Source organism: Haemorhous mexicanus, chromosome 2, assembly GCF_027477595.1.
Source record: "Haemorhous mexicanus isolate bHaeMex1 chromosome 2, bHaeMex1.pri, whole genome shotgun sequence".
In the NCBI taxonomy this organism is placed as follows: domain Eukaryota; kingdom Metazoa; phylum Chordata; class Aves; order Passeriformes; family Fringillidae; genus Haemorhous; species Haemorhous mexicanus.
The window spans coordinates 31,320,543-31,342,414 of record NC_082342.1 but is presented as its reverse complement, the minus strand read 5'-3'; the positions used below and the strand labels follow the sequence as shown (position 1 = coordinate 31,342,414).

The following is a 21,872-nucleotide window of genomic DNA, read 5'->3' as shown; positions in this document are numbered from 1 at the left end:
AGGAAAACAAAGTGAATATTATTCTAAATGTCTCTTGTGTGATAGAAGCAGGAGGGCACTTAAACCATTATGACAAAGTGTTCTTGTCTGCTGCTGATTTATTAATATAATAAAAGGGGTAGCTTATTGTTTTGTTTTTGTTGAACAAAGTTATTTATGGTATTTGCAATATATAAAAAAAGAAGATTAATAGTTTACTCTGTTTACTTTTGCCAGCTTTAGATCTAAAGCAGTTCATTTACATGACTGTCTTTTTCATCTTTTTAAACACCATCAAAATGACATATCTTTCTGGGCAAAATAGTAATATCATTTGTGTGGATAAATCCAGCCTCCAATCTCATTTAAAGCAGAGTATGAGGGATGTTAAGTACCTGATACTCTATTAACAGATAATCAAACTAATCCTTTACAGGAATCTGATAAGCAGCATCTCCTCTGTTCAGGAAAACTCGTTAGTCAAATTATATGTGTCAATGGATATCCCCAACAACCAACCTAAATATATAAAATATAGGTCTTTAATAAGTAAGACAATACTGTGTCTACTGATTTCACAGGATTTTTAGCTGTACTGATGAAATTACCTAAATAAAAGCTTTGAGGCTTATCTAAATTAAGTTTTCAAAGGGTGAAAATCTCAGAAGAGTTAACAACATTGTGTATGTCCTGTTCAATGAAGATGAGATTTGAGCTTGTTGCCGGGAGATGAGCTGCTTATTCATAAGTAGTTGTGACAGCTCACTGGTCTCTTAACAGGACACAGCCTGAAAAAAACCTTCTATTTTTCTTTGACTTTTAAAGCGTTCTCTCATATTGGGCGTTGCCACAGCTCACTGCAGTGCAGATTGCAATGCCTGTGCAGTTTCTGTTTACCAGGCTTGTAGTAAACATTTTCTTGACTGGGAAAGGACACTTAGCCCAGTTTATTGCTGCATCTTGCTGCTGCACGACACCTGAAGCAAAGAAAACTGACTTAATTGTGAATTTGTTTCTTCCACTCTGATTGGAAATAGGTTTTTTCTGTTAGTATAATATACTTTAAATTGGTGGAAATAAAGGACAATCTGATTTAGCACTAGAAAATACAATAGCTGTGCAGTGATAGCTTCTCTTAAAACTCATTCTTTGGCCGTGTTCCTGTGGAGGGCTGTAAAAACTAAGAAGGAATAGGTAATTGGTAACTATTCTTCAGGTGTCATGATATCTCCCCTTGACCAGGTCTGTTAGTTTTTCTGTCCCTCTTCAGTAGTTTAAGAAACATTGATGCTGATGGGCACCAGTGACAGCAAGCACAGTATCCTTCCTGCTGTTTTTCCAGACATTTGTTTATTGGCATTACTCTTGACATAGTAACACATTAGTTTCTACCATGGAGTTTTCCTGTTCTTTCCTCCTGAGGGTTTTCACGCTTTATCTGGTCCAGAAAGGAAGTATGGCATTGTCTTTTGTCAACTGAAAACACAATTCTTCCAGCAGGATTTTTTTTTTCACTCTGAAACAGAACTAAAATACAACTCTGGACATGATACTGCTTTGAAATCAAGCATCTTTGGCTGGCTTTGCCTTTTGGAACTTGCTCTCATTCAGTACTAACTCTTATGTTTTTGTCTTGAAAAGGAATTTGCATGCTTAGCTGAGAACAGATATGGTGAGAGAAAAATAAATGCCAGGAACGCTGCAATAACTGCTAAGCAAACACACTAGAATCTAGGAAAAATATTAACAAAAAAATATGTTGCCTCTAATGATGTATACACCTACCACGTGATAAAGATGGTGAACATTTCCTATCTATTAGGAATCAAGAAGATGCTGTCTGCAGTAACATTCTGTTACCATTTATGAATTGGAAAATCAAGAAACGAATTTTTAGGAATGACCAAGAAGTTCTCTAGCCTTCCAACTCAGCAAATTCTTTGATTTTTTTTTTCCCAATTCAAAACACAAGATTGAAGATAAGCACCTATATCAAAATAATGCACCTATGTGCATTTTAAGAAAAGGTCTTTTAAGGTGACCTAGGTAATTGTGACCCAGATAGTCTGATTTCACTTCTTCTGCCCACCCCAGAAATTTATATAATGGAAAATAAGACTTGATCAGTACAGCAGTGATTTGACAATAAAGGTCTTAAGAATTTATATCTGACTGTAGGTTTGTTCTTGTTGGGATGGCAAATAAGTAGAAAACTTCTGAGAAATTTAATTGAATGTTCAACTAGGCCTGTGTAAATTAAATCTGTTTTAGTGTTGCCAAAGGTGTAGGTGCAGATTGGCAGTTCCAAGAAAAATGAACAACTCATGTTGAACATACCAGCATGGGAACGGAATAAGGGATTGTATTTTGAGTAGTTGTGGCTTTGGAAGAGTATGTAAAACTCAAAAAAGGCGAGGTGCTCAGCTTGAACCTTGGTATGAAATCCTGTGGCAAAAGATCTATGAGAATTTGGGTTTATAAATAGGAACTTCAAATATGAGGAGGAATTTATTTCTGTTGAAGTCATTAATAAGACTTATAAGATTGCTGTTGGTATGCTGCAAGCTTCTTGGTAATGATATTCTTAGAAGGATTTGTAGAAGCAGTAGAAAGACGTGAAAACTAAGAGGTCTAGTAGTTATGCCTCCTGGACACATGAATAGTCAGGATGTGATACAGGACACAATCCAGATATCTCTCTGAAGGGAACCTTCCACTTCAGTACTCCTTACTGATGTATCTGTATAAAGTTATCTCAATATTTGCTCCTCATTTTATGCAGATGATCAGGTTGTTGTTCATGAGCCTTTTTTATTTTCATTTGTGTGGCATAAAAGAGCAACATTTTTATCTTATAGTTCTGGTCCTGAGAACTATAAATTATGCCTCAGGAGTCTGGATATTTATCCCACCATTTTGTCAAAACAAATGTCTGGTTTTTCAAGTGCCTTGCGGAATTTATGCTACTATGAAGATTCAGAGCTTACTAATTCATTGCTCATAGGTTTTGCTTGCCAACTAATTTTCTGTCAGAACTTAGTCCATATATGTATATATAAACTGTAGAGAAGCTACGTATCTGTTGATTGGGGAAAACAAGCCAGTTCATAAAAAAAAAAAGCAAACAAAAAACAACCACCAAACACTATTTACTTTAATCAGGTGCAGTGTAATGTGCTTTGCATCTGTCATTGTGTCAGGAATATGTTTTTAAAGATGCGAAAGCTCTGTGATTTTTACCTTTTTTTCCCCCTAGACTGTGATTTTTGCATTGTAATCTGTCACATTATACCAGTGGGAGAAGGGAGACTGTGTGTATAATGACTGCACATAGTGTAAAACAATATGTAATTTAATCTCTGTTTAACTTTTCTTTGTAAAGGCAAATACAGTCTAAAAGGGACTGAGTCATTTCTGACAAAGATTAAAGGGGAAATCAAGAAAATTTTAAAAGGGAAAGCTTGGCAGCACATTCAAGAGAAATGGGAGACAGAGAAAGAAAGTAGAAATTTAGACAATCTAAGCGTAGAGCTGAAAGACAAAAGAAAGAAATAGATGGGGAAATAAATTTCATGGCATAGAAAAATATATGAGAAATAAAGGAGATACTTGTCATTAATAGAGAAGGTGCTAGTAAAAGGTGTTACCAAAAAGAAAACCAATGTCAAGAGAGATGAATAACCAGAGGAAGTAGATAACTTCTATTGCACCAAAATGGTTCTAATAAAACTTGTTAGCTTAGTACAAACATCTTCATTATTTGACTTCAGAACCATTTTTTAAGGTTTCTAACACAGATTTTTCTTCTTAAAAACCACAGAGTGACTGGATCATCAGTTGGCTTGTGAACTTCAGGCATACAGTGCTGTGTAACTCAACTGAGAACAGCTGGTAGTACCAAAATACCAAAGATTAATAGAAAAAAACCAAGAAAAAACACCCCAAGATTCATTGATACCATTTGCTTTGCCTAGATGTGTTTGGCTACAAAGGCATGTTGAAAAACTGATATATTAGAGTCAATTCTAGTTCCTAGGAATATGTTTTGGAGATGAGAAAGTGTTTTTCCCCTGTCACATTCCCCAGGATGTTTCTCATAATTCTGTTCCTTACAGCTGTACTCTTGGCAGTCCATCCTTTTATGTCTTGTCTTCTTTAGATCTCCATTTGTTCCCTGCCCTTCCTCTTGATGCCTTTGTTTCTCCCCTTCACTGCCTATTTATGCTTCCTTCTTTTACCAACGTCTCCCTGACACTTCACCTTATAGGAGGTAGGGGATTAGAAGCCCTGTCCTTTACCATTTCTGTTTCCCCACTGGCAAAGCTCCATGCTGATCTTCTGTCCCTTGATGGCTCTTTTCTTCAATTTCCTGATGGCCATTCTGATTCATTTTTCTCCTTTCTCTTTCTCTGTTCCCTTTCTCCACAGTTCAAATCAGTCTTTCTCTGTGCCAGCTGCTAGTGGGGGAACATTTAAGCCAGAAGCCAGGCATTGTCCATGCTGTCACATCTGGGTCCCTCTGCTACTGTAGTAGCTCCCACAGAAAGAGGAGATTATGCTTAGGCAAGAGTGACTGTAGTTAGTGTGTTGTGCAAATTCAAGATTGCTGCTTTTAGTTCAGGGACCATTTTTTAACAAAGGTAACTAAACTGGCAGGTTAATACTGCTTGTGGAGGTAAACTTAAGAGTGAAGAAGCCAGAGTTATGGAAAGCAGGAAAGATGAAGCACAAAAATTGCCTACTACTCTAATAATAATAGCAGAAGAGAAAATTAACTCAAGACTGCCATAGTTTCTGGCTCAGTTAGACAGGATGTGAATCAATGTGCTACATCTTCTGGAATTATCAGATTGAGGAGGCATTTATATGCCAGATTTTCATTTATTCTGAATTTTAAGTCATCTGTGATGTTGACTGACTGGTGTAAAGTGCCTTGGATTTGAAGGCCCTTTAAAAATTGAGAACATGTAACATTTCTACTCAGAAATGCATGAAATCTGTGCCAAGGAAGCTAATACAGCTATTGAAGTAAATGGAAATTATGCAGTTTAATTGAAGTATTATTAGCCAGTGCCAGGTAGTTCAAATATGATTAGCTGGTTTTCCAGTACATGCCAAATTTTTATGTTCAGATCTTCTAAAGCAAAAATGTTGAATATTTCTAATAAGCTAATATATGCACAGACTTTCTCATATGGATTTTTCAAAAATAACAGTAGTGTGAAACCAATGAATATTTCATTACATCCTCAGATGCCTCAGTCAACAGTAACTGGATTCCTCATGTCTCTTGTCCAGGAAACTAGCTTTGGAAAACTTTTGTAGCTGGTAAAGATAGTATCACTTAAGAATTCTGTTTGCCTGCTGATGATAGAGAAACACCAGAGTATTTATCTTTTATCTAAGAAGCTGCATTTGAATATATAATTGGTAATTTGTAAAATGTAAATAGGGGAAGTTGTAGTCAACCAGACAATATCTGTCTTATCTGCAATTAACTGATGGAGTTGGAGTATTTTTTGTGTTTATTTTTCAGCTCATTTGTAGACTATAGCTGAACAATATGATAGGCACTTTAATGCTGTACAACTCTTGACTTAGGAACCACCACTAGGATAGTTCCCCTAGATTGTTATGATCAGATAGTTTCTTCCCATCTCTTTTGATAGTCTTTGTCCCTGTATCCATTATTCCAAAAAATCATTACTAGTATTTTCATCTCAAAACAGTGTAGAGCTTCTAGGAAAGCAACAGCTTTGGATGTATGAATGGACTTGTCCAGTCCTGTGGGCTTTACTGAGCTTCTGGGTTCAGAAGTAGAGTGTAGAGCACAGTTGCAGCTTTTACCTTGGAAGTCGTGATGGTTGTGATACCCTGCAACAGACAATTTTTACAAGCTGAATCTCTGGAGAGCCAAGCTTGTGTAGCCATGAAGTTCAGGTTAGGTGTTTCATCACCTAATTTCATGTGTCATCTGAAACTGGACAGCCTTCCTTGCCTTTCCTACTATTCTTTAAAATTGTCAGCTAAAATCTATCTTTCCGGGAGGAATCTGGTGTGACTTTCTTAAAGAAAAGTGTTTGTAGAAGTCTTGTTTGTGATTTTACCAGTTAAAGAAAATGTCAACCTAGTCAACATATCTTGAAAACTAAGGGAGTTCCTTTTTTCCACAAAGAAGGAACATTCCATGAAGCATTTATTGCCTTGTGAAATGAGCAAATCATCAAGTTATGTAATATTTATGGCTTAAGTACTATCTGCTTTTTCCTGTTGCTCTTGAGAGACCAGAATTCTCCTAGCACAGGAGCAGCAGATGTAACCAGTCCTAGACTTACATGAGGGTGAATTTGGCAGTGTTTAAAAATTTTGGAGACTGTTAGAATTAGGCAGAGTTTCTTTCCCTTTGCCTGTGTAAACTGCCGCATGTAACAGCTGAGTGCCTCACAGAGGTGTAGTAGCTTTGCCTCCGAAGGTTTAAGTGGGTATCGTTGGGCACCAGAGCTAATGCTCAAGATGAGTGTGATGGCATCGCCCCTAGATTGCTCCTGCCTTCAAAAAGGGCAAGCAGGAGGGTCCAGGGAGCTACAGCCTGGCCAATCTTACCTCTGTCACTGGAAAGATGATGGAGCAACTAATTTAGAAAACTATTCCCCAGAAGAACAAGGTGATTGGGGAACTCATATTCAACCGACTTGGATGACCTCTGATAAATTGACTTTTTTTCATAAGATCTTCATAAGGAAGCTGGTGAAGTATGGCCTATATGAACAGATAGTGAGGTGGATTGAAAACTGTCTGAGCAGAGAAGTTCAGAGGTTGATTACCAGCTGTGCAAAATATATCAGCTGTTTGTGGACAGTAACTGAAAGCATATCCCAAGTCCAATCCTCTTCAATGTTTTCAGGAATGATCTGGGTGATGACACAGGTGGGGCTCTCAGCAAATGTGCTGACGACACCAAACTAGGAAGAGCAACTGATACGCAGAGGAACCTGAGTAGGATGGAGAAATAAGCTTGACAGGAGCATCATACAGTTCAGTGAAGGCAAGGGCAAAGTCCCACACCTGGGGAGGAACAAACCCATGCACCATTATCTGTGAGTCCCACCCAGCTCTGCAGAAAAGTTGTGGACACCAAGTTGACCATGAGCAGCAATCTGTCCTTGCAGTAAAGAAAGTGAATGGTATCCTGGCATGCATTAGCAAATATGCCAGCAGGTCAAGGGAGGTAGTTCTTAGCCTTTGCTGTATCCAGTTCTAGGCTCCATAGTACAAGAGACATGAACATACTGGACAGAGTTCAGCAAAGGACTGACAAAGATAGTTAAGGGACTGGATTATCTCTCATTTGAGGGAATGCTGAAAGAGCTGGGACTGTTCAGCCTGGAGAAAAAAAAGGCTCAGGAGAGACCCCATCATTTTGTGCAAATATCTGAAAGGAGGAAGTAAAGAAAGTAGAACAAATTGTCATTGTAGCCATTTTAAGTTGTCACTGTAGTCCAGATTCAAGTTGATTCTTGGTTTTTAAACTCTGATCTTAGACTGCTGGGATGGGTTTAGATTTTTCATTTTCATATTGATTTTTTTCTGTCACAAAATAATATAAATTCATAGAGCATTCCCTTTGCAGAATAAGTCTTTTCTTGTTTAAAGAGTTTCAGTCTTTTGGAAATACTAAGTGTTGTTCATCAAGTACTTTGGTAATCATTGCAGCTCACCAAGGACTGCAATAGTACCTCAGCTATGGCATTGTCTTTACAGTACCTGCAAATTTTCCCTCCTTGAACATCTGCTACAATTCAAGAAACCTAAAGTGCTGATGAGGTGCTGTTGAATTTATGTATTTCTACATCATTTCACCTCTGTAGGTAGTGTAGTTTGTAACTGCCTTGCTAAATTTCACATGAACATAATTTACATTCTCCAGGACCAGTTCTAGATGTGGCATACCTCTTCAATCATCACTAACAAACATCTATGAAATATACCTCAAGTGTTCTCCCACTCTCATTTCATACTACGATTGCTGAAATGTTACCAGAATCTTACTGCATCTCCCTCATCTCACAAGATGACTTTGTAATTACAAAGTGAAAATTACTAGATGCAGATGTGTAAAGAGGGAGCTGTTTCTCCATTTCTCAGTAGCAAGATGGCCCCTACTAGCAGGGGAGAATGCCCTAGGAACAGTGGGAGCCCCCAAACCTGGGAGACCTCAAAATTTTCAGAGGCAAGGTTGTTGGAAGTTAAGAGCTATTCATCTAGGAACTTATTATTTATCTGGCATGCAGACATCTTTTTCCTATGCAGTAAGACTTATGTATAAACAGTCATCAAACCTGCAATGCTTATTAAGCTACTTCTGTGGGGTTTTTTTTGTTTTGTTTTGGTTTTTTTTGTGATAATGCTGCTTGATTTTCACCATGAACCTTGATCTCTACTCATGCAGAGAGTACTCTCTAAGACATTGACCTTTAAATGAGTGTTTAGCCACCAAAAAGCAGTGAGGAGCTGACTGCTGCAGATTGAACTCTGAAGGTAGAAAGATAACTATTCTTGATTGGGCCAAGGAATACCACATAGTTTCCTCAAGGGTCTGAGTCTGGTACTGCTGTCAAGGGCTCTGATTTTTCCATCTGCGTTTAGTAGATTGATGGTCTCCCCCATCATCTTCATCCTTAGTGTTCAAAGGAAATGTGTTCAGGATTTGATACCAATGTAGTAGTACTGATGGGGAGCCAAGTACTACATTTCTGTGAACTTGTGCAGTATGTCTGCTTTGTCTGATGTTTTTTTCAATGATCCAGGACTATCAAGCCTACAGATCCAGCCACATTGCAAGTCCGTAGATTCTCACTAGTTAATAACCATCAGATTAGAGAGAAGTCTGGCATTTATTTCTTTTTAATAAGAACGATTCAAAGGCTGCTCTATGCACATAAATGAAAGAGATTCCTTATTTGTAGAAAACATCTCTCATCGCTCTCAAAGTTAGGAGCAGAGGCCATTTGGTGCTGTTTACCATTCATAATGCTGGAAGGGAACACCTAACAGCAGTATTAGCATAATACAGTCTTCTGAGAGCTGCAGCCATGCATCTAGGCAGTCACTGGGTACATCAATAAGGCTTTTGAAGAATCATTGAAATCTTTAAGACCCTTTTCTGCTGCATGTTTTAATGGCCTTGCTTGGATTAATCAGCTCAGGAGCAAGCTTTCATATTGTGGGGTGGGTGGCAGGTTTGATATGTTAAGCATCAATTTCATGGATGAAAATTATTCAAGCCCTCACAGCTGGTCTGCTGTACATACTAGTTTGTAAATACTGATTGCTGTTTTCATCTTAATGAGGGATCCACTTATCCGATTTGGGGTTTAGATTTTGCTTTTTCTGCCAATTTTCCCTCTCTTTCCTTCTAGCTGCATACAGCTTGGTTTTTAGAAGGGGGGAAAATTCTTCCATGGTTTACAGTATTTGAGGAAAGAAATGTTGAGCTTTATGTGTTAGATTTTGCCATGTAAAATGGAGACACTTTTCCAAAGCTACAGTGGCTTCTAAAACTTTTCTGAAGAATGTCCATATTTTGGGAGTGGACAGAACAGCTACCCTGGGATTAATACCCATTTACCTAGAACAGTATTTTTGCACTTTCAAAGTGGGATGTCTTGCTGCTGCTGTCTTTAAGAAGATTCTGATCTGTTCTATACTTGTAGCTTTGTGCTAACAAAGAAACTTGGGGATGAATGGTCTCCATGAAAGGTGCTGTGTGTGTCTACAGAATAGATACCATACCTGAGGGGCAAAACATTTTAATCTTATGTGTACGGAATGTGCACAGGCCATCCCATACTTGGGATCTGTGGTGGGTTGATGCAAGGTGCCCACCCAAACTGCTCTGCCCCTCCCCTCCTCAGCTGGACAGGGGAGAGACAAAAAAAATTGCAGTGAAAGTCTCATGGGTAAGGACAGGGGGAGATCACTTGCCAAGTACTGTTATAGGCAAAACAGACTTGACTAGGGGTAATTAATTGATAATGAGTAATAAAAAATAAATCTTGAAACACATTCCCCCCACCCTCTCTTCTTCCCAGGCTCAATTTCACTAATGATTTTCTCTACCTCCTCCCCCACAGCAGCGCAGCGGGTCAGAGAATGGGGTTGCATCAGGTGTTATCTCTGCCCTTCCTTCCTCTTCAGGGACAGGACTCCTCACACTCTCCCCTGCTCCAGGATGGGGTCCCTCCCACCGGAGACAGCCCTCCATGAACTTCTCCAACATGAGTTCTTCCCACAAGCCACAGTTTTTCACAAACTGCTCCACTGAGTATCCCCCATGGGGTTGTCAGTCCCACCAGCAAACCTGCTCCAGTGTGGGCTCCTCTGTCCATAGGGCCACGGGTCTGCCCTGCTCCTACAGGGTGACAGCCTTCTTTGAGGATCCACCTGCTCTCATTTGGGGCTCCTCCATGGTCTGCAGGTGGATCTCTGCTCCCCCATGGACCTCCATGGTCTGCAGGGGAATCTCTTCTCTGATGCCTGGAGCACCTCCTTTCCCTCCTGCACTGACCTTGGTGTCTGCAGGATTCCATGACACATTCTCACTCCCCTGGCTGCAGTTACTGTTCTGTGGTTGGTTTTTTTACCCCATTCTTAATTATGTTATCCCAGAGGCTCTACCACCATCACTGATGGGCTCAGCCTTGACCCATTTTTGGTCTGTTTTAGAGCCAGCTGGCATTGGCTCAGCCAGACATGGGGAACCTTCTGGCAGCTTCTCACAGAAGCCACCCTTGTGTCCCCCTACTACTAAAACCTTGCCATGCAAACAAAATGCAGCAACATGGCTGGAAGAGTGGTAAGACAGCTGAGTAATTCTCGGTTATTCTTCTGTTCCTTGGCAAAGTTATCATCGAAGTCTTTGTATGTGTTGTACAGAGCATTTTTAAAAGCTTTAGTGATGACTTTGCAGCAATCACAGTCATGCTGTATTAGTAGTTATTCTTATCACCAAGTTTTTCCTAATAACTAGGTTACCTTTCCATGGTCCATTTTGGTGTTATTTTTTGTTCTCTGTGTCCATGGAAAAATATTATTTCCTTTTACTTGTGTTAGCCTTTTATATACTGAAAAGTCATTATCTTGTCCTCTCTTGAACATCTTATGTCTAGACTAAATAACCCCAATTCTTCTGCTGTTTCCTAATGAGCTCTGTTTTTAAGGCACCCATTCATTTTTTGTTCTTTTCTGTTCTTCTTGCCTGTGTATTTTTTGAAATGCATCGCCTGTCAGCAGGGAACCGCCAGGGCTGAAATAGAATCTATGAGTTCAACTCAGTTTAAAAAAAAAAATTAAAGTAAAAATATTACATGATAAGTAACTGTGTTGTCTGATACCAGCACATTATTTATAAGCTAGAGCCAGAGGCTTTTACTCTTGTTCTTATGGTAAGTTTGAAACTTGCTAAAGAGGGCACTTTAATGAGCACAGCAGAACTCTCTGGATACATCTGCAGGTTCCCATAAATGGCGCCTCACTCACCACTGCCTGCTACATTTCTTTTCCCTCCCTCTCTCCAAAATGTTCTTGTGGTCACTTGGCTCTGATGAAATCCTATACAAATGTCTCCCAGTTCTTACTCCAGCCTGCTTAGGTAAACACTGTGCCAAGCACTCAGTGTTTTTTCTATGCAGAAGTAGCCGTGAGATCGGACTGAGATGACAGTAATAGAAAGTAAAGGCATGCCTTCAACCAATTTTTTGTTTCTGTACATTCAGTTTTAGATGAGAAGCATATAAAGAGGGAGTGTTGTACCCTTCTGATGCTACCTCAGTGTTGCTCAGGAGTCCTCAGCCCGATGGAGGTGACAGGAAAGTGCCTTTAATCACAGCCAGTTTGGGCAGCTACTGCTAACAGCCTGGTTGTCTGAATTAGCAGTTCCTGCTGGTGCTCTGATGCTGAAATGGCTCTGTGATTGCTTTGCTTTAACTGTCTTGTCCAGATTCATGCACACTTAGATCAGCAAAACCTTTACTTCATACACTCTAGCTAAAATCTCCTTCCTCAGATACCATACATTTCAAATTCATTAAAAGCTGGATAGCAACGTAAATAGTTAGCCATTAAGAATATTCTTGAGCAAGGATGTTTCTAAGGATGTTCTTCCATTGAATATTCTTACCCTAATGTTTCAGTATCTTTTATTAATGAGCAATATGATAGTGCATAGCACTTTCAGAGGGTGCAAGATACGAAAGCTGAAGATAAACAAATTCATATTACAAATGTCTTTCCAGACTATTTACTATTTCACTGGAGGTCATCATTCTGTTCTTGAGTAGGTATTGAAGCTTGCCTGCACTATAGAGGGAGTCCCCCCAGATGACTCCCAGTAGATAGTTCTGTCTGTTCTTGACCCATTTGCTACTTAAAATTCTAAAAGTTCAACATCAATTTTTGACACTTATTTATAGATTCAAATGAGGTAGTTCTTATGCAACTGGGCCAAGACTGAGGTTTTAGTTCTCCTAAGGGTTTATTTTTTTCCCAGTTACCATAGATTCCACCTGTAGTATACCTCTTCCTTATACTATGCCTTCCTGTTCTGAATAGGTCCTTTATTCAAGGTCAAAGTGCTATGTGAATTTTACTGCTAAATTTCTGCATATTTTCTCAAAGATTGTCTCTTGTCAGTTTCTTTGCTAAAAATCATTCAAGATGTATTGCCTCTGTTGCTTCACAGTTCTTCCAAATCATATTCTCAGGTATATCCTTTTTCAGTTTAGATGTATCCCATCTTACAGTTCATATGGAGAACCTCTCTAAAAGTTCTTTATCCTGGCTCATTGCTTTCAGATTCACCTCTATCTCTCCATACTCCGCTGCATCAAATACAGTTAGATGTCATCTTTAATATTTTCTTCTGGTTTATTTCATGTCTCACTAGTCATTTCCTCAAACATTAAGATATTGATTTTTTTCCCACCTTCGTATGAAAAATAAGGATATTCTTCATTGCTTATTTTTCAGCTTGCTTCTCTAGTGAGCATCTTTTCAGTTTCTTAAAAATCAACCGCTGCAGTCCTTCTTAAAGATTTTATTCATTTTGATTACAGATTACTGGTCAGGTAGTTGACAATAGAATTGTATAATATCTCAAGTTAGAAGGACCTTTAAGGACTGAGGAATCCAACCCCCTGCTTCTCTCAGGACTAGCTAAAACTGAATCATGTCACTAAGAGCATCATCCCCAGTTTCCTTGAGCTCTGACAGGCTTGGTGCTGTGACCAGTCTCTTAGTGAAGAACATTTTCCCCATCTGAAATTGCCCTTATGCATCTTCATTAGGTTTCTTCATGTCCTATTGCTGGTCACCAAAGAGATTATGTTTCTATGCTACATCTGTGTTGCATAAGTTATTTTGGGATGTGGAATTTTTTTTTCTAACTGGTTTGTATGGTGCCTGAAACTGGTAAATAATGTTATCTTCAGGTTAAGGAGATACTTGTCCAGAAATGTAGCAAATACTGAAAGGAAAGGGCATTAATTAAAATGTGTGCTAGCAACTAACTGGTCAAAGCAGGCTCATACCATGGGGTATGAATTATTATATTATGTATATCTAGATACCAAATATGCCTTTGGAAAACATGCTTGCAGGTAGGCTTAGAAGCAACTTTCTCCAAATTGCTTGTCTGTCTAATAAATGTTGGGCTCTGAGTAAGGCTGTTACAGATTTATGTTCTAAAAGTAAGTAGAAATAGCACTAGAAATTACTGAGATTTTGTACTGTCAGTAATTTCTGTGAGGGATCAGACTAGAGGGGCAAGATTAGCCCTGGAATTATTTTTCATATGCATTATTGATGAAGGAAAAACTAGAGGAAACTGCATATCTGGTTTTGCATAGCCAATATTTGTAAAATAATAGGAACTCTTGTCTGCAATAAACTCATTAAAAAGAGGCTGGAAGTTTGTGAAAGCTAAAATACTTGGGTAGGAGAGTTGTGTCTTGGTTTTTAACTGAAAAATACAAGGTATGATTTAAAGACTGTTTTAAAAAGCACTTGAATTTCCTAATAGCGGTGGAGGGAGGTGGGAGGAGACCTGATATTCTTCTGTAATGGGAATCTAAGAACTGTTGCTGGAGAGATTGGAAGGAAAGAAATCAAAATGACAAGTTTGCTTTTCATGTTCAAATCTAACTGAAAGTTATAAAGTGAACAAGTAGCAAAAAATTATAAGTTAATATGTTTTTTACAACGTAAAGCTTTTTTAATACAAAGAGGTAGGTGGAGCAAGGAAATTTCAGTCTTTACAGTTCTGGGAGATAAAACAGACTTTGTAACTATTTGCAATTGATCCTACTATCTTAGGTTTTCAAGATCAAAGCAGTGCAACTGGCAGGAAAACTTCTTCCAGCCTTCAACACACCTACGGGTATACCATGGGCAATGGTGAATCTGAAAAGGTAATGAGTTTTCTTTTGTGAAATGTCTTCCTCCCCCTCCCTCCAACTTAAAATTAATAATGGCATACATCAGTTTTTCTTAGTAGTGGAACTGTAGAAAATGCAGACAAATTGTCATTCCTGGCATGTTAGAATAATTTTGATAGCATTCAGCACGTTCTAACCCATTAACTGCAATACATTTTGATCCTGGTTTGGTTTTTTTTTTTTTTTTTTTTTTAAATGATTCTGCAATAAATATTCAATTTACCATTGGACCACACTTAGGGTATTATTCTGTGTGTTGTTCTTGAGCTTAATAATTGTTTCTTTGGTCATTATAAAATCTGTTAAAAATCAGAATTGTTTGCAGGACATGGTTGAACTTACTGGGTTTTCTGTACTGTTTGAGGTGTGTGTTACCTTTAGAAGATTCCCAGCTTTTGAGAAAATGATGGGACTCTGAAGTTACTTATTGCATTTTACATTTTAGCTTGGGTATAAAGTCTGACATGCTGAAGTCAGCTGTGGTCTGTGCAGATGGAGAGGCTCCTTATATGACTGTTCAGATCAGACTGAAGGTAGATGGTCTGCTTTGCCTCATGGAAGACAACTGCCTTGCCTAATTTATGTTGTATTGCCTGCTCAGTGCTAGGATTTCCCTCAGAAATGCCTTGATGCAAGGCATTCTTTACATTTTCACTATGTCCTTGAACAGCAGCTGAATTAGGATGTATATCTAGATTGTGTGTACACTTACTCATAACTGAAATAATTTATGAGAGGAAGTAGAAGTAATCTTCAGAAATACGTGGTTAACTACAGAAATTAAAAGACCCAATCCTGAAAGGTGGTGAAAACTCCCAGATTAGATTAAACCAGAGGTAATTTAGGAGTTAGGACCAGCAAGATGGTGTGACTTTGAGTGCAAAAGGTAGGAGATATGTCACACTTTCTGCTGGTTCCTTAGGTGAGTCTGAGGAACTCATATACTGTGCCAACAGGAAACAATCGTGTGTTACTATGCAGACACAAGGTAGGGAAGCACATCCCACACAAGCACAGGGAACACAGCAGATCAGCAGGATAAGGCAGCAAACGCTGCCACCTTCAAAACTTGTCTTTCCTTGATTCTTGTTGTTAAAAACATGCAGTGAATAAAGAACAACTGTGATTGAGCCCAGTGTTAAGTCATCATGTTTGTGTGACTTCATGGTAATCTATTATTTAAGCGTAGGACTTTTTGTTGATGAGGTTATGGTATCCTTATTCCAAAAAAATCCAACCAGTGAACCAACTGACCAATCAAATCACAACTCCTGTAATCTTAAATGTGGGTTAAAATATTCTTGTTTCTTGCTTAATTGGCTATGATAGTTGTGCTGTGCACAATAATTCTGAATTTTCTGTTGTTTTCTTCCTTCCTTTATGCATATTTGCTGGAATTCAGTGGTGTTGGTCGAAACTGGGGCTGGGCTTCTGCTGGCAGCAGCATCCTTGCTGAGTTTGGTACTCTGCACATGGAATTTGTCCACCTCAGCTATTTGACAGGGGACCCTGTATATTACAACAAGGTGAGTCTCAAATATCAATATTTTTATCATAAATAAATCACTTCTTTATCATAAATCACTTCTTATCATAAATTTCATTAAAGGGGAAGTACTTTCAATATTGAATTTTACTTCCATTTTTGGTAGCAGGTAAATATTTTCTTGCTTGTATTTCTGTTACCAAATAGATGTATTTTTCAAGTAGAAATATATGATAACATAGATTTTCTTATTTATTTCAGAATACATTTAAAAATCATGATTTTTAAGCATGTTTATGTGAGCAGTCCTTTAAAACCAAAACCGTACAAATCTGAAGAAAGCCCTGAGGAAAGCTTGTGGTTCAGATTAATGAAATTTGCTACTAAAAACAAAAGAAAACTAAAAAAGATTAGATTTAACTTTGTGCAGAGGGCAGACGAACGTTGTTAGCGGTGAACCTGATTCTTGATTTAATTTAGGTCATGCACATTCGGAAGTTACTTCAAAAAATGGATCGTCCTAATGGACTTTATCCAAATTATTTGAATCCAAGAACAGGCCGGTGGGGTCAGCGTAAGTATTCTTATTTTATTAATTCCTAATTAGAAGTCTACTTCTTACTTTGTTGCTGAGTTGCAAATCAGAAAGTTTATTCTGTAGGGCGCAAACAGCATTGCTTGATAACATAAAACACAGAAGGATTGCTTGAACTTGAGATCTCCTGAAATGAATCTTTGCCTGTCTCTGTCTGAAGTCACAGAGCTCACTTTTTAGGGTACTTTCTGAAAAAAGCTTGCTGCTTAATCTGATGCCTATCCTTATGTTTATCAGTCAATAAAATCTCCAGTAATAAAGAATAAGGCTGAAAGTATTTCCTCATTTTGATTCTGTTCCTGGTTTTGTTCTGCAAACCATCTGGTAAGTGGATTATTGTGTGGTGACGTGCATTAATACATGTTTGTGGTGGTTAAATTGTGTTAGGCACTGACATCTACAAACATAATTCATCTCCTTAGTGGCATGTGAAATGGCATGATGAACCTCCTTAGAGATGTAAAAAAAAAAGAAAAGCTTTGGAGTGAAAAGAAAAAGCAGGCATTGTTGCTGACAAGTTAAGAGGAGAGATAAAACATCAAGAGAGAGACGCAAACATTGAAAGAACCACTCCTTTCTTGTAGTGGTTCTTTCAAAAAAAGTTGAGTGGTTTTGTGCTTTGATAGTGGCAGTGATAAAAGAGATTTTTTTCTTCAAGGTTTTATTTCTTTTTCTTTAAGTGCAGGCCTATTTAGGAAAAACAGGCAAGATGATCTATTTCTGTCCTGTTTGACATCATTGATAGGTTTTGGGGATTTCAGTGGTTGGCTGTAAATATCCAGCAGAACATGTTCTGGCTTGCAAACTGAGAATCTGCTTCTGACTTTGAATTTGGTATGTGAGGGAGATGAATGCAGCTGTCATTGCAGTCATTGTGAAATACTTCTCTAATCCCATCTTTAAAGCCAAAATTCTCTCCAAAGCATCTTACATCTTTGAGTGAATCATGACACCATCTGAGATGGGCAAATGGATTGATGGGACAAATTCTGATAAATTTAAGTTTAACAGCATATTCAAAAATAGGAAAATATGCAAATACAAATACTCACACATTATTTATTCAAAAGACAATTTTGTATTTTTGCTTTGAAACAATTTTTTGTATTGATTTTTTTTTTTTAATTCCTAGCCATCTGCTTGTGCTGGTTTTATCAAAAGTAGTCTAATGTGATGTATCACCAGGGTTCTTTAGAGGCTGTTTCATAGAATCTTGGAATGGCTTGGGTTGGAAGGAGCAAGTAGAGATCATCGAGTTCCAATGCCCCTGCTGTGGGCAGGGGCACCTTCCGCTGGATCAGGTTGCTCAAAGCCTATAACCTGGCCTTGGACACTTCCAGGGATCGGGCATACTCACCCACACAGTAAAGACTTTCTTTCTAATATCTAATTTCAACCTTCTCTCTTTCACTTTGAATCCATCTCCTCTTGTCCTGTCACTACATGCCCTTGTAAAAAGTCCCTCTCCAGCTTTCTTGTAATTACAATGCACAGAGTTAGTATCTCTTGGGAATAAAATACTCCTCATCACTAAAAATAAACATACAGTGAAAAGTTTAACTTTGCAGAAGTTTGGTGGAGTTCAAACATACTATTAAATGGATTTTGCAAGATAATACATTTGGGACTCAAGTTTAGGATTACAAACTGAGACTTAGGTTCTGAGGATAAAAAGAAATACAAATTCTTAGAGCCTTTAATTTTTCTATGCTGATCATGAGTCATACATTTATTTCCTGGAATTTGGTGATTGGTGTTTGGGTGGTTTTTTTTTTGGCAAATAAGGTTCTAAGTGCATATTCAGATATTCTTGTAATATTTCTAGGATTTTTACAGTGTAACAATATCATGGCTTAGGATAATAGTCTTCATTTTAGTAAAAACCACATCTGCTGCTCACTTGCCCTCTGCCTGCCTCCTGCACGACAGATCACTGGTTGAGATAAGAACAATTTACTGGAAACAACAGTGAGATAAGAAAATGAACAGTAACTCCGATAATAATAATAACAAAAGGTATTAGACAAAGAAATGGTTTACACAGAAGAGGAGACCTGTTCTTTCCAGCCAGTTTCTTCTCCCTGACCAGAAAGGATGCCCTTCTCCTGAAAGGAGTCATTTTCCCTGCCTCTGGCAATGACCTGAGATGGTATTGAACAACATTAGGGTCTGGCCATGCCCCCTCCCAGCTACTCTAAAAATTAATGCTGTCCCAGCTGAAACTAGGACAAAACAGCATTTGTGAACCTGATACTGATATTGTGGAGACTAGATAGCATAATTCTTCATTTCCTTTCACAAACTTGGATGGAATGATGAGAAAATGTCTCGGCTGTATCCCTGGTAGATCACTCTTTGGTGCATCTACTTGCAAAAATTTAAGTTACAGTAAAGGAGCACATGGTCTGAAACACTGGACAGATGGGATGGAGTAGCTGGGGCTTAGGCAGGAATTTCTTTCTCCCTTGCAGAGGTGGTGTTCTGCTATGCATGAGTGAGTCAAGTAAGGATGATGCCTTCACACCCAACATCCCAATTCACTAGAGGACTCGTGTCTAAGCCCCCTACACTGTTACTGGCTTGAGTGCCATGGTTGGTATTACAGGCAAGCAAGGCTTTTATGTTCCCCTCAGAAGGTAATTTCAAAGAGCATTGTATTTGGCTTGTTATATACCTTTGTACTGGAAAGACTGAGACAATGGAAAGAGTATCAAAGCATAGCTTTTCTTTTTCCAGCTTCTGGGAAAGCTGCCCTTTTCATCTTTTCTGTGACCTTAGTTTGATGCATCTTATCTTGTACAAAGTACTTTCTGCAGATAAGTTTCTGAGAATTATTTTGGAACACTTTATTTGCCTAGATACAAGTAACTTCTCTCTGACCTTTCTAGTGTTGCTTTTCTTCAACATTTTTTTTCTCTGCTCAGACTTTTTGGTTCAATTCTAGTTAGTTTTTTTGTTAATCTGTGCAGTACTCCAACTAAGTCACGAGGGGTGTGAAATAGATAAAATAAATCAGCATAAATGCATACCTAAATACTCTGCTGAAGAACTATGGGATATAGCTGCAATATAGCATCTTTCTAGTGATGGTTTATTTTTTATTTCTGTACCCTTTATTCTAGTGGTGAGTACCTTTATTCAAAGTAGTAATAACATCAGTGGTGATGGGAACTTAGCAGTCAGACCAATTAATGCTATTACTACCAGTTGATTCTTAGTATTAGACAAAATATATAGTGGAAGAATTAATTTAGGTCTAGTTTTCTCAGCTGTTACATTTTTTCTTTGCCTTTTTATTTATTTTTTAAAGAAAAAAATTACACTATTTGAATAAAAGAGAAATTGTACCCTTTTAGAAGTATTGCTGTTTTGTTTAATTTTGTTCCAACAAGCTGGTAGGTAAACTTGAATGTTTAAAGGAAATTCCTGTTGCAAGATTGAGGGACAAAAGGGAAGCATCATTTTCTGTGGCTTTGGTGTGGCCTCATAGGGCTGTAAACTGGATCCATCTCTACTTGCAAACAAAACCTTGTGGAAAGTTCTTAGTACCTTCTACCTTAATACTTGTTAGAGTATTTTGATACCTTCTCAGAGCTGTTTCCACTAAGAGCCTAGGCACACCCTAGTTTTGTGGGTTTCAACCAGAGGTATATTGGTCCCCCAGTTCTCTTTGTGTATGCAGGGTTCATGAATGGTGGTAAGCTAGCTTTTGTAGAGGTCTTTCAGGCCTTTTGGGGATCAGCAGTTGTTACAGAGTTTTTCTGTGCCTCAGAATATTTCTTTCTTAGCCTCAATAGATCTTAGGCCATGTTGCTGTGTCTTGTTTGGTTTGCCTCGTTTAAAATGTATGCTCAAATGTGGTCTGTGCTCCTCTTGGGTTAGGGGAAGGGGAGTGGTGTGTGTGATATGCTGTAACTTTGTCAGCATCCTTCTGATGTGAGGGTGCAGGGTCCAGTGAGTCATTTCTGCTGGGCTTTGATTTATCAGAGTGCAGGCCTTTTGATCTCAGTATAAATAGCATGTTCTGCAGTTTCTCTGCTGGGAATGATGTGCTGGGGACAGTGCCCTGAGATGTGCAGACCATCTTTTCCACTTGTTCATCTGCTGGAGCTTACAAAGACGTGTCCTTTCTTTCAAACCAGTCAGTGTTTCTGTTACAAATGCCTGAACAGCTATAACCAGTGAAGTAACCTACCAGTCAATTAGTAATAATCATTTCATCAAGAAGGATGTGACCATTTCTTCCAGGTCCTTAACAAGTTATAGAGATGAGTCAAATCATTATGTCAGTGTGGCATTAATCTATAGGCATGTCTTTGAAGTGATTACAATTTAATTAATATAAATTTTCATTTGCATTTAATGCACTTGACATAGCCCTTGAAGAAGGGTGACAGATTACTTCTTTCTTTTACTCCCTGCCTCAGTGAAGCAGCAGCAGCCAGGGTCTGAAGCCACAGCAAGCAGGACTGAGCAGGGACTACTGCTTCATCCCATAATTTCTTTCCACTTGAATGCTGTAAACCCCAATTCTAAGAGCTGCTGGGTGAATGGCTTACTGGTCATTGCTAAATCCCCATCCTTTCCAATGCAAATGCTTTGTAATACAACTGGACACTTTATGCTGTGTAGCAGCAAGGGGGTTCATTATACCCAGGAGGAGGAAAATGATAGCTAAATATTTGGGGTTAAGCTTATAATGTGCAGGTATTATTGCAGCATGGGGGCTGGGACAGACATCTCTTGAATGAGTGTAGCTCAGTATTTGTCAGCTCACTGGGGCATTTGCTAGAAACAGAGCTATATTGCCTACAGGAATGATGACAGATTCCATTTTTACATATGGGCTAAGGTGATGGTCCAGTAAGAACAAGTTATTTACAATACTTCTGCTTTGGAGTTTCAGTTTCTGTAAGACTGAAAGGAAAATAGCTGTCAGAAAGGATTTTCTAATCTCTCACATTAACCTTCAGCTGACTTTGTTAGCTTTTCATTTACACACTGTGAGTAGTTGGAGCTACTCAGTACTTAGGAACATCAGGACTTTGAATTTAGGTTATTTTCAAAAGCAGTAACAGTGCTTTCTAGAGAAGCTTCCTAAGCAGATGTAACAGAAAGTTGATTAAAAAGCTGGGATTTCAAAATTATGGAAATTGATTGGTACTGAAGAAAAGTGATTTCTTAAAAAATTAAAATATGTTGAAAAAATTTATTTTGCATTTGCAAACATGTTAGATGAGAATACCAGCTAGAAGGGCAATAACAAAAGAAATGACAAATCTGCATGTTATTGCAAAGTCAGGGCATGCACATCACGTTT

At 38.3% G+C, this 21,872-nt stretch overlaps 1 protein-coding gene across 2 annotated transcripts in view; it reads left to right on the top strand.

Annotated features, from left to right (window-relative positions):
• Nucleotides 1-21,872, top strand: part of MAN1A2 (mannosidase alpha class 1A member 2) — a 133,765-nt gene that overhangs the window by 72,293 nt on the left and 39,600 nt on the right. For both annotated transcript variants that reach the window (XM_059838142.1, XM_059838143.1), the window contains 3 exons: nt 14,350-14,444; nt 15,874-15,997; nt 16,438-16,531. In XM_059838142.1, coding sequence (XP_059694125.1) covers nt 14,350-14,444; nt 15,874-15,997; nt 16,438-16,531 — 313 coding nt within the window. The remainder of the gene's footprint in view (nt 1-14,349; nt 14,445-15,873; nt 15,998-16,437; nt 16,532-21,872) is intronic.